The sequence below is a fragment of the Chelonoidis abingdonii genome, chromosome 4 (genome assembly GCF_003597395.2).
Source record: "Chelonoidis abingdonii isolate Lonesome George chromosome 4, CheloAbing_2.0, whole genome shotgun sequence".
Classification (NCBI taxonomy): domain Eukaryota; kingdom Metazoa; phylum Chordata; order Testudines; family Testudinidae; genus Chelonoidis; species Chelonoidis abingdonii.
In genome coordinates this window covers 26802004-26817023 of record NC_133772.1, presented here as the reverse complement: position 1 = coordinate 26817023, position 15020 = coordinate 26802004, and the positions used below count along the sequence as shown (strand labels likewise).

Here is a 15020-nt window from a genome sequence, read left to right as displayed (position 1 = left end):
TGGACATTTTTTCCATTGCATTCAAGTGAGGAACTAGGACTCTACCAAGAGACTTGCTACCAGATGTGATGAGCGATATAGGATGTCTGCTGATCTCTATCCAAGCCACTGGCAGCAGAAGACAGTATTGTACAAGACACCAGTAGGTCTAGAGGTCCTGTAGTCAAGAATTAGTAGATCTCTGCTTAGTCCCACCTTATTCGCTACTAGCTGCGCATCTTATTTGTGCAAAGAGAGCGATGTGGACAGACCACATAATATAGGAGCACATTTCCAGAAATAGTTGGAATAAACTAGAGAAAAAGACTAAACTGTTTACTCACCATTTTAATACTGCCAACAACTATAACAGGTTGAATCTGTACACATGACAAATTGGGAGAAGTATCATAATGCAATGGTTTCAGCAAAGAAATGCACTGACTTGTTAAGAATATTACTACAGTAAAAACACAAGGCAAACAGGAATTTGGCACCACATTTACAAAGTAAAGGCATGCTGTCAATACAGTTTAGAAGTCTCTGAACAGAAAAGGCCATGGTAAAATGCAGAACAAGGTACATCTTTTACAAGATTCCCCACTGCTTTAGACCAAGAAAAAAAAAACAAACAAACAAAACATACAAGGATCTAAGTGGTTGATTTAGTAGCTTTGTAGCAGCATGTATGCTCCATCCAGTTTGGAATTTAGCAATTTGTCCCTTCAGATGGAAGCATTCCTAGGTAAATCGTCACCGAAGAAGCTGTCTTTAAAGCTTACTACCCTAGTACAAATCTCAGTAATCTGGTGACTAGCATAGCCCAGGTAAACCCCAACCACAAGTTAAGACATGTTATCCTGCTGCAGAAACCTTCACTACCTCTTTTAAAAGCCTTAAGGTATCTGTAGCAGGATGGTAACAAGTTACACATCAGAAGAAACTGAAGCTATAGTCATAAGAGTTCTATGGATCTTTTAAAGAGTTGCAGAAATATTAAACTCTGACCATACCAAGCATTAAAAACAAAGAGTTCCTACTAAGAGGAATACTTTCTGCATGATCTGGTCACATCATGTGCATAGTTAAGTGATTTTTTGTTTTTTTAAAATAAGATTCATTTGCAAATAAAGAAATAAAATTTAGTAAAGTTATATAGTTTTCTTGATGGAAAAAAAATCTTAAAAACAGACTAGTAGTGGCTTGTTAATCAAAGAAAGAGAAAAGCTACATACTGAAGTTCTGGAATTTAGTACCTCAGTTTCACAACAGCTGTACACACTTGAGATTATGCAATCCAACTGCTGCCTGAATGAGCAAATCACACTTAACAGTTGTTCCATTTTGAGATCTTTAACTTCAACATCCCAGATCAATAAAAAAGGTCCTAATAAAAGAAGATTGTGCTAAGGAATGCAAGAATTTTGCATGCTGTTTTCATTCCCCTGGTCCTGTTCACGCTTGCAGCTGTCCATGAGGCAGCAAAGAAACAGTCTGCTTCTCAAAACACCACATCTTAAAAACTGAAAGAAGAACACGAGTGTTAGCGAAAGCACATTCCAACCCCACATTGAGTTGTCAGTGTAATACCAGAACTCAAAGCAGTTAGATAGCTCAGTGTTACCTTCCTCCTTAATAGAGTCCACATTCCTTCAGGTTGTTTTTAATGATAACATCCGTAACAGCATCAAACACAAACTGCACGTTCTTTGTGTCAGTGGCACAGGTGAAGTGGGTGTAGATCTCCTTGGTGTCTTTTCTTCGGTTCAGATCTTCAAACTGACACTGAATGTATGCAGCTGCCTCCTCGTATGTATTAGAGCCTTGAAAATAGGACACCTGACTTTAGCCAGCAGCTTGCAGGAGAGAGCTTGATTCAAATCCTTGAAGCAGAAGTTAAGCTTCTTGCAACCATATGGTTAAGCAAGCTACAATCTTATCTTTTGCTTCTTTGTGTCAATGGTCACTAGTACTTAATACCACTACAGCTTCACCCACTAGATTAAACTTCTAAATTGAAGTAGGATGAAACAAATGACAGGTATGAATGGAGGCCCCATCAGTTGGGCTATGACTAGACGTAACCCCAAGAGGATCATGCTAGAGGGCAGATGTGGGTCTGACCTTTAAAAGACTAGGCACAGAGGGATAGATTAGGGAGAATGACCTGCCTGCACACCATTTGGAACAGGGAGGTGGCTGCAAAGTCTACTCTAGTGGAAGAAATGGGGACTTTCATTGCTAGGGCAAATGAATGCTCTAGCATTCACCAAGATTCCTTTTATCGTGTCTCCAGAATTTCCATTGAGCTGAAACACAGTTATTCTTACACCACCAGTGAGATGCAAAGGGACCCAACTTTGGGGAGCACATGAACGGGTCAGATATCTGTTCTATCCATACGCCAAGTCATATGAAAATGTAGATAAGGGTTCCACATGGAGCTAAAGCTACTCAGAAGAGAACCAGTGCTGACCATGCCCCAGATGACCTAGCCCTTGCCCCTTCTGACCATCTTTAAATCACTAGCCATGTACTGGCCCAGCACAAGACAGAACCCTCTCCTTGCCTGTATAGGAAGTCCAGAGGACGGGAATGGCAAGGAAAAACAGGCTCAAGTGAGCTTGGATTTCTTAAGCATTTTAACTGCTTGGCTCTAGGAGACACCTTCATTCTATTTCTTCATTCCTGTTAGCCCGGCTCACCTGTGTACTCTGGGTAGCAGATCGTTAATGGGCTCCTCTTAATCTTTTCCTCAAACAGGTCTTTCTTGTTCAGGAAGAGAATGATTGATGTGTCTGTAAACCATTTGTTGTTACAAATGCTGTCAAACAGTTTCATACTCTCATGCATTCGGTTCTGAAAAGTAATTAAAAAAACAATGCATCATTCCAGCAGTAAGTTGGGAGGAGGGTTTTTCTTTGATGAGATTTAGAACAAAGCTACTCGTGTTCATAATGTGGCGTGTCACTGCTGCACAACCACACAAGTGTTAGTCGTGCTGCGTAAGGCAGAGGTCAGGTAATTCTGCACTGTGCTTGACCCTGCATTTCCCCACTCCATAATCTTTCTGAGATTGTCAGGGAGGCACGGGTTCTGAAGATAGTGTGTATTTGTAGTGGTTGTCACAGCAGCTGATAGGTCCTGGAGAAAAATCTCACTTCTTACACTGAAAAAAGAAGTCCGGTGGCACCTCAAAGACAAACGGATTTAGAAGTGGGTTTTTTTTTTTTTTTTTACTCACAAAAGCTTATGCCCAAATAAACGTTAGCCTTTAAGGTGCCACCGGACCCCTTGTTGTTTTTGTGGATACAGACTAACATGGCTACCCCTGATACTTGACTTCCCACAGTGTTTGTTATTATGTGCTCGAGAAGCTCATTCCCTCCACAGTTCTACTGCCATATGACTTAGGGGAGAGACTGCTTTCTAACACCATCTCAAACACATTACTAGCACAGAACAAGTTATGGTTAGAGTCCCATAAACTTGGATACAAAGTCTGTCAGGCAGCTTGAAGCCAACTTCCATGTATTAGTAATGACTGACATACCATTTCTTCATCTTCTGCAAGGACAAGGTCATAATCACTGAGGGCTACACAAAATATGATCGCTGTCACACCTTCAAAGCAGTGGATCCATTTCTTTCGTTCTGATCGCTGGCCACCAACATCAAACATCCTAGAAGAGTGAAGGGAAAGTGGCTCAGATGTTATGCAGCACTCACCTTCCTACTCACAGGAAATGGTGAAGAAAAATTTTTCAAAGTACTTTCAGCAAGCAGATTGCAAGGAAAATGTAGAAAGATATAAAGCCTTTCCATCAACAAGGCCAGAAGAAACTCAAATCCTCCAGTTTAGGGGATCCGAATTATTTTTTCTAAAACTCACGTTTTAATTTAAATATGAAGATTCTATGCCTTCCAGTTGGAAACAACAGTAACTCAAGTGGAAAAAATAGAACCTGCTGCTTCACCTTGGCACTCTTCCTTGTTTGTTATCTCACATTCCCTGTAGCAATAACCCATTGGCTTCACTGGATGCAAAGCACCCACTCTGCATAGGTCAGTTCTTCCAATTACCTGTGCTTGGTTCTCTGAGGTAACATGACCTGGACCTGCCATTGGGATGCTGACAGAACTTAAGAAATTGGGTGTTGCAGCAGTTTAATATATAGTTAATGAGCTACAGCGGTTTAAAAGTTTGGGGAAAAACATTTCTAAATTTTGCTGGAAGATTTTTGGCTATAAAACAAAGATATGCAAGTTTCTTAGAAAGATACAATGCCCTCCTCTCCAAAGCATTTTGAAGAGAGGCAGTATTCTTTGCTGGTTTCCCGCAATCATTAATTACACTGGGTCAGATACAAGTCAATATCCAAGAGGTACAAAACCAAAATCCAAGTTGACAATCAGAGCAAACAGGTAGTCAGACAAAGAGAGGAACTATTCAGTGTGTGCCAACAAGAACACAATTTAATGATTCTGATCAAAAGGGCCAGAACTGCAGCTCAGCAACTCCGTGCTTTTATTTAAAACACGCTGTCCCAGTGGATCACACTACGAAAGAGGGAATTTTGTATAGAGATATAGGTTATTTAGTTTGTAAAGCTCTCCATTACTTTTAGTATTATCGCAAAGATATCTGAAAAAAGAACAGTGCCTCTCAACCCCACTTCTCCAAGTTGATCCTGAATTCAGTCATGCCTTTAGAACATCTCAGCCCAGTAGGGAAGTGCAATCCCAGACTCAACATTGGGATTTCATTGCAGGATGAAAGGAAGCTACAGTAGGTTGCAAGAGAGAAGACTGCTGCTTTGTGTTTAAAATCTGTTTAAGCATTTCCCTAAGCAGGCCTTTCCCTTGAAATGAGACGCCTTGTGTCTCAGTTTCTATGGATGCCCAATTAGCCTAAGCAGGCCTTGTTAGCCCTGTATAAGCCAGTCTCCTAAAGGGAGGTATGAATGCTCAGCCTTAATGATCTAATTTAAAAAAAACACAAACCCAAAAACTTATTTAGCAATATAACAACTCTCTATCCAAGTCCATATGATCTGAAATTGCCTCTTAGCCAAATCTTGGCTGGGCCCTTCTACCCTCATCATGTACCTACTCTCATATCTATATGCCATTCATATGGATACACAGAGGGATACAGTCGTGATTGTAGGCCCCAACAGGAAGTTGGGTGAGGGCTGCAGAGCCTTAGATAACATCTGCTGCACAGCAGATAGCTGGAAACTTTCCTTATCTTCCCTATTCATAGAAATGGTGAAAATAAATGTCTGCTACGCTGATCTCAGTTTCCCAGGAGTCAGAAACAAGTGGCTTTTTAAAACAAGCACTGCACAGCATAGCAATGTTAATCCCAGTACATAGTGATGGAAGAAGACAAGTTTCCCCTGAGCTTACCAACAGCCATAAAAATAGCTCTGATGCAAAGTGCACAAGCATTTTCTGTTAACAAGTCACCGGTTAGACAGCTCAGAAGCCAAGGTGCCACTATACCCCCAGAAGTGTGCAATGAGTCAGATTTCATACACAAGTGTTTAGACTGTTCCTATGTCCCATTCAAACCTGGTTACACAGAAGGATCAAAATCATAGCTGGCAAATTAATGCTTATTTAAAGTCTTATGTAACTAAAACTTAACAGAATTCCAGTCAGGGAAGAACCTGGTCCATAATATAAACAGTAGTTTCCTAGGACAATGTTACACAGCACTAATGTCCACTGCACAGAATTCTCGCCTGTGTGTCAGTGAACACGCTCAGAATCCAAAGCAAGGCTTAGCTAGAAGAGTAAATAGGAAGCTGTGCTAACCCTACCCTTTCCCCCCCCACAACAGCTTGTATGGAGGATAAAGAGGGAACTCTGATTCATCGTACTTCAAGGGACACTGTCAAGGTTAGGCTCTGTATCTGTACCACTTGAAAGGTTTTACTTGTATTACAACACAGGGCAAGTCCCTGCCCCTGCACTCTTGCACAATAAAGGCAGCCATTTTTGCCAACACTTATGCATGCCCCCTGCTGTACTACTGTATCTTGAGTTTTGCTAAAAATGCCATGCAGGCCAGTCAGAGCCAAATTAATTTCAGCTCCCTTAGAAACACAGGAAAACAATGCACTGCAAATGACAGAGACTAAGGCTATAGGGAAGGGCTCTTATCTTATCAAATGAAGCGGTTAAATGCAAACTAAAACCAGTAGCCAATAGTGTCCTTTTAGTAGTTTTTGATCCTGTAAGCAAGCATTCAGTACCTGTGTTTGGGATTCCAACAGAAAAGCAGCTGAAAAGAACAAGAGAATGTAAATAAAAAGTCAGCAGTCCCCCAAGTGAGCAACTCCAGTAAGAACAGAGTAATTAACGGGTCTAGTCACAATTTACTTGAAAGTGCTGAATGAGAACAAGACTCCACAATATGTGCATGAGGGAAAACTGGATACCAGTCACCACCAAGCACCAGTGCACTCAGCAGAAGAAGGCAGTGCAATCTGCAGGAAGGAATGACATCCTGCAGTAGCCTGCACCATACTCACTTGAAGTACAGGTCCTTGAAGGTGAAGTGAGTTTCCACAATGCCTGTAGTCTTCACTCTGGTCCGCAGAACGTCTTGCTGAGTTGGAATGTAGGTCTGCTGGGATATTCTATCCAAGTCATTTAGGTAACTAAACCAAAGAGACAATCCAAGACATGAACCTTTTATAAACTGCAGAAGAAAGTCATGGTGAAGTGCATTAGTTCTGTTAGCACAGCCCAGACCTCCAACATACACCTCTATTCTAGGGTTTCCTATAGCCGTATACTATCCAGGCTAACATAGCATTGGTCAGTAACAGATGGTGCTCAACTAGTCAGAAGCTCAAGCTGGGCTATAGAATAAGAGTGTGGAAGACAGAGTGCAGAAACAATGATCACAGAACTCCCACTGTAATTAATACCCTTTGCTAAAGACTTACACTAATGTACCAGAAGAGAAGTGAATAAAGCCCAGGTTTCTGCTCATTGTAAAGGGTAAAAGGCAGAATGTGGCAAAACAGTAAGCCACGTTCATAGCTCTATCCAAAGCATGACAAATCCAGCCATCCACTAATGCAAAAGCAAGCAGGAATCTTTCCCTGACAACTTGGGGCCCCTTACCCACCAATGTCTGGAGAACAAACTCTCAATCTCTAGCTATTATGGGGCAAAAATACTTATGCGACCTGATGCACTTCTACCTTCCAGTGCCTCCAGGCCCTCTGAGACCAGAATTCTGAACTGCCCAAGGCCCATCTCTTCGCTCAAGCACCCCTTCTATATAGCTGTGCTATGCACTGGAGCTCCTCAGAGGCTGGTGGGCAGAATCCTTTCCTCTCTGCAGAATCACAGCCACTCTGCAGCAGCGTCACCACTGAGACCACCTTCAACTCTCAGCTTCATACAAATATCCCCTTTAGAACTTCAAGGCATGTAATGGGTGCATCTCTTCTTGTCTGGACCCACAAATCCTGTTCCTGCCTTTCATCCATTTCAGAGGAGGTGTTAACCGCAAGCTCCTCTATCTTTGGCAACCTGAGAGTAATCTATAACTGACTTTTGAACTGGCAGGTTTTAGCCTTTGCCCCTACTTCTAGCCCTGCCAGTCCTTGGACTATTGGTAGATAAATTTTCTGGCTAGACGGTCCTTCCCCCCATTGGATAATTTGTCATAATTTGGTTCTACACAGTCCTTCTTTCCACTCAGTAGCATAACAGACAAGTTGCCAACTAGTTCAAAGAGTAAACTTCTCAGCTGTCTACAAGATATGCCAGGGCACAGAATAGGGTATTATTAATGAGGTTTTAGAAAAAACTATATAACTGCATTTGGTGTAGGTAGTGTCACCTTTAACAGACTTGTGATAAGTGTATTTCTGATGAGAAATAAAGATCCTGGGAATTTCTAGTCCAGATTAGCCTAACACCACAGGAAAATGTAACTGCTCTAATCACACATACCAGAACACAGCTAATTTAGCAGCAAAGCACTAATGGAAAAGAAGCTACACAAACCAGACAGCAGAGCAAAGTGAATTAAGTAAGAGCACTGGCAATAAGTAATAAACTCTAAACCAGCTGTGTCCTGTTGGTAGAAGAATGCAAGTGCTACCTCAAGAGCTGGCACTGTAACAGCTAGGCTTTGATAACAAGCATGTGACTAGCCAGTGAATTATTTAAACAGTTGCTCTGCTTCCTCCATTAGCACACTTGTAATCTACTCACTACATTGTCAGGTTTCAGCACAAGACCTATTGGAAGCAAAACTGGTTTAGTTCTCTCATCAGCTCTTTCTACAGCAGATGGAGGAGTTAAATAACTTCAGTCACTATCTATCACCAAATGAATTCAGAAATCCCACACATATGCTTAAAACACAAAGCTACTTTAGTCCAGTAAGCACCTTGTTTCCATTAGTGATTGAAGTTTGACTCTTAATGATCAAACAAACCTGGTCCAATTGACTGGGGAGAGAATCTACAAAATACTATATTAAGACTCCATGAAAGATCTTAACCAACTCATTCGAAAAGGTGGAAATGAACAGTGCTACAAGCCAATACTCAACTGAACCTCCCTGATCAGCAGAAATGCATTTTAAAATGATCAGAACACTGGCAGCATCAAAAGGACTCTCCTGACATCAGGAAGTAAGCCTTCGCTTTTCAGTTTTCCCCATACGCAAGCAGCAACAAAAGCTCCCTCATTGCACTTCCTTATCTGGCATCAGCTGCCCATGACTTGACAGATGTCATTTGCTCTCTGCAGGAAGTGGCTGCAACCACACCCATGCAGCACTGTCCTGCAAAGAAGTCCTTTCTACAGAGGGAAGCTGCAGAATCCTAGTCAGTTACAAGCTGCTACTAGAACTGTGCGCACAGCTTCTGTATAGCACACCATGTAAAAATCTGTCAGCCTGAAAAAAAGTAGAAATGCAAGAAGAGAAAGTTGGGGACAAGAGAATGATGCAGAGACCACATTAATAATCCAGTTTTCCCACTACTATGTGGGTAAAAGTTAAGACAAACTAAGACAAGACAAATTTATCTACCATTCAAAGAACAGATGTGTTTATCCTAATATATGAGAGTCTTTCTATATCCTACCTGGTTTAACAATGTTCCCTTCCAGGGTGAGCACCCAGGGCTTTCCCTCACCTTGTTAGATAATTTCTTCACTATTTTTGACACAAACATTTGCTCCCTACCCCCACACCCTATCTTGTGGAGGAAGCTTGTTTTCATGCTTCACTATCCCCTGTAAAACTGGATGTCCTAAAATTAAGATTTCAGCTACAGAGGGGGTGAAGTTTTCATAATTAAGCCCAGGACTTGGCTCACCATTGAGGTTTCCCAGGAGAACCCATACTAGTTTTGGGGCAGCTCCAACTTGAAATAAAATAAAATCTGGCAGCTTCAAGTTACTCTGAATCCAAAACTCAGGAGGAACCTCATGGTACAAAGCAGAACATTGATTTCTCAGAGCTTCTCAGGAGACAGACAGGTTTTGGCAGACAACATCAATGAGTTGGACAGGATTCAGCTGGTGGCTACAATAGGCTCTCCCTCCTCCATATGTTCACATGAGCACCAGGGTGGTATTTTCCTAACAATGCAGTCATGTTTCCTTTAACTACTGGGAAGAACAGTTACAAGGCCAAACAGCTAAAATCTCAAAGATTCATACAAAACATTTATTATGGAAGAGGCTGTAGGATACTGAGTAGTCACAACTTGAGCTAAGGGAGGAATTGTCACTAACAGATCTCTAGGGGAAAGCAGAGAACACAAAAGACTGCCTTCTGACTCCACACTGAGGAGAGGGTATAAGAGGGCATGAAATCCCCATGACAGTACTCAGACAGTTCTGTATTTGGGACCACTGAACTACAAGCTTTCTAGAAAGGCTGTACCAAAAGGCCAACACCCATAAGATACAAGAACCAGGGAGGTACAGTATCTTTCAGTGCCTAGGTAGAAGCTCTTCTTCACAGAAGTCCTAGATATTGCTCTAGTTATAGCTCTTCTTACTCACAATCAAAGAATATCCATTCATCCCTTCCTATGCAGTCCTCAGAAGCCAGTCCTTCCTGAACTGAAGATAATAGTCAGGGAAAACAGCCCCTGACAAAGTTCTGATAAGCCAGGCATTGAGATAGAAGATTGAATTCCCTGTATGCAGAAATAGGCTGTGCCTTCCCTACTATGGTTAACTGAAGTTAGGAAGCTGTTGTGGCTAGGTAAAAGTAGAAATGGATGCACCAAACTGAACATGACCTTCAGCACCCCCAATGAAGGGAAGGTCAGATTTTATTTAATTAGTTTTTGTCAAACTGAATATGTCCCTTCAACTATCAGGCCCAGCTGGGAAGGGGTCAGGAGTTCCCTATAAAGGGCAGGGACGGCTCAGGTAAGAGGAGCTGCAGGAGAGAGGAAGGGTTCATGAAGTACGCCCTGCAGCAGGGGGAACGAAGGGAAGCTGTGTTCTCCTTTCAGCACCAGGGGGAAAGCCCTTGGGAGCTGGGTGGAGGATCTGCTTTTGTTTCACCTACATTTTCTGTATGAAGAATAAAACTGCGTGACAAAAAGGATTTGGATGTGGCAGCGAGTCCTTCCTAGGAAGGTAAGGTGCATGAGTGAGGGGAAGCAGAGGCAGTGAATAGCCTGGCACCCAACCGGGTAAGGCAATAGTGCTTCAATGGGCCTCTACACAATACAAAGCCCATTGTACATGAAGCACAACAGCACAAGTAGAAAGGTAGGAACATGCGATTAGCAACCACCTCTGAAAAGCCTGGGTTAAGTGACTTGCCGAGCATCACACAGGGACTCGGACACAGCCTCATTCACTACACATCTTTCAACTTCTGCAACAACTGAAGCAGAGGGCATTACAGACACCCACTTTTTGCTGGAAAGATTGATCCTGTAAACTGAATGAGACTGAAGTGTAGAAAATAATACCATGTGATCACACAATCAGATTGCACCATAATGCATAAGCACAATGGGGCTGGATTCAGACTCCACAGGTAATCTTAATTCTGGCATTTCCCAGCTTTGGGGTGATTAACTTTGCAACACTTACAAGAAACGAATGCTATTTTTCTGTGTAATTTCCTTTTTTTTTAAATGAAAGAACAGGAATTCCATCACATGGGATCATACTGACACCCACAGAGATCATCAGCAGGGTTGGAACCATTAGATCCACCACACAGACTTCTGACACTTGATAGCTGGACTAAATTGTCATCAGCTAAGCCGACCAGCGCTAGAGAAGAATGGGACACTGCCATTTAGAGGGCTTCCAGATATTTACTGATAGCAGATGAATGGTGAGACTCCGGAGGGGAGTGAGAGACTTCAGCTCATTTCCTCTCCTCCCACCCCATCCCGGCCCTGTCCTCTAGTTCTGTCTCTTCCCCACCTCGGCCAATCCTACTACTCCCCACACCTCAGCTTTTCAGCCAATTTCTCCCCTCCCACCCCCATCTCCCTACCCAGACTTCTCATCTGCTCTCATAGTAGTCATCAGCCTCCCAGCTCCTTGTCCCGCTCTTTGCCCAGCCAATCCCAGCTGACCCCTAGCAACCTGGCTCCTCAACAGATCAGTGTCATCCCCTTTCCCCCTCTCCCCAAAAACACACACTTCTTCTCCTGCCCTCTCAGTTCCAGTCACTTCTAATCACTACCCCCCTCGGCAACTCAATCTCAGTGTCTCCCCCGCCCCCACCCAACATACCGACTCAGTTCCCTTGCCTTCATCATCTGTCTTCCCCTCAACTCTAATTCCAAGTCTACATCCACCCCACCTCTTTGTCCCAACCTACTTCCCTGCCATTCCACCCCCCCCCGCCCCACCACAATCCAGCTCTAGTCTTTGAATCAGGCAGCTTCTTCCATGGTACACTGGCCCTGAAGAGGAGGTCAATGAGTGTACAGGAGAGAGAAGCTCCCTGCTCACAGGAGCCAAGCATGATCCCCAGCAGCCCAAAACTGCAACTGCAGGGAAACTTCTACTCAGCATGGACAGAATCTTCAAGGAATTTGCTGCCTGAAAGGAGTCTAGTGAGCATGTGCAAACTGCAATTTTTCAAAGGTTTATAATTTGGTGGATTTTCGATGTATTTTCACAGGGCTGGCAAAAGCTACATCCCTGACACAAAAGCCAGATCCCTGCCAAATTTCAAGCCCCTGCAAAAAACAAGGGGGCAATAGAGCTTTCCAAAGAAAAGGTCACCAAAAATTCCAGGCATCCAGCATGGAGAACTTAAACCCAAACAGTTAAAGTTTGGCAAAGTTGTAAGCAACTGAAAACAGGTTCTCTTAATGGGAAGTATTGGGGCTGCCAGACGGGGCTAAAATAAAGAACTACTCCTTTTGCCTGAAATCGTTTCCCATCTGGTGCAACATCAGAAGAAACCTGGTAAAAATTACTAAAATGAAAAATTGCAAGAAAATGGTTTTTCCTATACTGGTTTTAGATCCTCACAGTTAAACGTTGTTCATTACATATTTGGTAGCTTAATTATGAGTCTAGTTTTCAGGAAATACTAATCCTTACATTAACACTGAGGAGATCTCAAGTTACCTTACAGATAAGCTACAACAATTTGTCTCACTACACTGACATTTACAAACGGATAAGCTACTTTTATACTGGGAAGGCAAACCGACAAGTTAATTTATTCATGACATTAGAAATACAAGTAAGTTTTTCATGTGATAAGGGGAAGATAGCAATGACTTCTATAAATGGAGGCAGTTGATCTCTTTCCTTTTCAATGCAAGATCTACTTTGATCAGCTAAAGCATGGAGCCACAGAATCAGACATGTAGGACTGGAAGAGCTCTCAATAGAGCAGGCAACTGGACTAGGTGACCTGAGGCAGGACTAAGTATTTAGAGCCAATCCCCTCCTGTCCCAGCATATCCCATCCTGCCAATCTACCCATTTTAGGTAAACACTTCCTGAGTGTGACTTGTATTCCCATTAAATGCTTTCTGACTGTCCTTTAGAGGTGTTAAGATGAGTTCCTGTCTGCATCCTGTAGAACTTGCCCATACCGGTATTGCCCTGGCCTCTTCTTTTGTCATTCAGTGTCGAACGCATTCTAAAACAATACGCATCACCTCACCTTTTGGGGACAAAGCCAGACTTTAAGGCACCTGCTCCCCTACTTGGTGTAAACATTGCTTGTGCCAATCAGAAATGAACACACACAGGTTTTGGGCCCCGTCCCCTATGACACTTCTGTGATGTCATAGTGGGTAGTTTAGGTCGCCCTGCCATGTGCAGGCAGGGAGAGGAGAAAGAAAAACAAATCCTGTGTATCCTGTGTACACCCGTAACCGAGCCTGATCACCTCGAAGCCTCTCTCTCAGCTCACGTGTTTCAAACAGTTTCTACGTTTGCCAGTCGTTATGCGTTGGTTTGTATTTGTAAGTATCAGTTATTACTAAATGCTGCATCTTTGTTTATAAATATTGTTAGTAGATATTTTAGTCATTGTGTGTTTTAAGTTTTATTAACCCTATTAGTTAATCATACGCTGCTCCCTTACCCCTTGTACCTATCCCCAATAAAACTTTAAATTGATTAATTTTAGTTGTGTGTGTCTGCAGTTTGCATCGTGGCCCATATTCTCCTTGCATCCCTTACCTATATAGTCTATTGCCACGTGCAGCCTAGTAAATAACAGGCCTGCATTTCCTTTCGCCCCTGCAAATACGTGGCAATCTACAAGAGGAGCACCTAGGCACTGGAAGTGCCCATTGCTCTGATCACACCACAGTTATAAGTGGTGTAGTTGCTATACAAAACACTGCCAGTAAAGGTCTCTTACTAGGAAGCTGAGTCATTAAGTTGATACTCTCTTGATCTGCTAAAGCAGGCTTGGACCCCAGCATCTTGCCATAATCGTTTAATCACTCCAGCTAGCTCAGGAGTCATTACTCCTTCCTCAGCACTTCCAGCCAACACAAACAACTGACGGGCATCGTCCTGCAGGAAGAGAGCGAAAGAAAGGTTCAGTCAAACACCATTACAAGCTAAAATGAGCCTTCACCACCACAAACGCCTGCAGTGGCACCAGTGATAGGTTCCTAACTGGCAAAGCTAGATTCCCCTCCCCCTGCCGTCTACCCACTCCATTAAATCAATATTCCTCTTTCAACCAGACACACATGGACCGAGAAAGAGGCAAACTGCTCAAGAGCATGTGGTCTCAGGCAAGCAAGACGTGTTAATCAGAGGGAGGTGGTGGTCATCTGTGGCATACAGCATGCCCACAGCACCACGAACCCTCTCTTCTGAGAGGAGGATCATAGTTCCAACTTAACAGGCAATGTTTAGCGGTTTTAATGAGGTACATGGGGCAATATGAACCTTCAGCATTACATCTTGTGCATGGAACATCTCCTCAGACGTGCTGCTGGCTTTCGAAAGAATACCAGTTCTGTACAATAAGCTACTGAAGGAATTAAAGCTTTTCCTGTCAAACTACAAATTACTGTTTATTAGAGGCCATAATGTATAATACCCCAGCAGGGAAAAACCCAGTGTCAAAAGGCAAATACTGGGTGATTAAAGGTTTTAGAGCTTCGAAGAACTGCGATCTCCCTTAAGGGCTGTCAAAAGAAAGGGGAATTCCAACTTCTTATTGGGAACATTTCACAGGGAGGAAGGATAGGGACCACTCAGGATTCCAGTGTTTGTTTGCATTGGATTACATGAAACACTTGTCAGAAAAATTACAGACTCTCAATTTCCGTATTGAAAAGCATCAGCCAGATTTGCAACTGAGAAACAGGCTGACCTACTTTGAGGTTTCTGTGATGATGCAATGTCTATCAGCTCTATTTAAGGGGTAATGTTGCAAGGCCGTTTTACTCTACCAGCAATACCTCCAACTTGAAGAGCTGGTCTGCTCCCAATACTTACTTTCTCCTGAAATCAGTCCTTAAAATGCTATGCCTTGCAGCAGAGTTAACGAAGAACCAAAGTATCCTGTAGGA

At 42.8% G+C, this 15020-nt stretch overlaps 1 protein-coding gene across 1 annotated transcript in view; it reads right to left on the bottom strand.

Moving 5' to 3' along the window:
* Positions 1–307: 307 nt before the first annotated feature.
* Positions 308–15020, bottom strand: part of GNAI3 (G protein subunit alpha i3) — a 33836-nt gene continuing 19123 nt past the window's right edge. Inside the window, exons 4-9 of the mRNA XM_032799630.2 lie at positions 13850–14007; positions 6522–6650; positions 3533–3662; positions 2685–2838; positions 1604–1802; positions 308–1502 (exon numbers count right to left, since the gene is read on the bottom strand). Of these exons, the coding sequence (XP_032655521.2) occupies positions 1612–1802; positions 2685–2838; positions 3533–3662; positions 6522–6650; positions 13850–14007 (762 nt within the window). The 3' untranslated portion in view covers positions 308–1502; positions 1604–1611. The remainder of the gene's footprint in view (positions 1503–1603; positions 1803–2684; positions 2839–3532; positions 3663–6521; positions 6651–13849; positions 14008–15020) is intronic.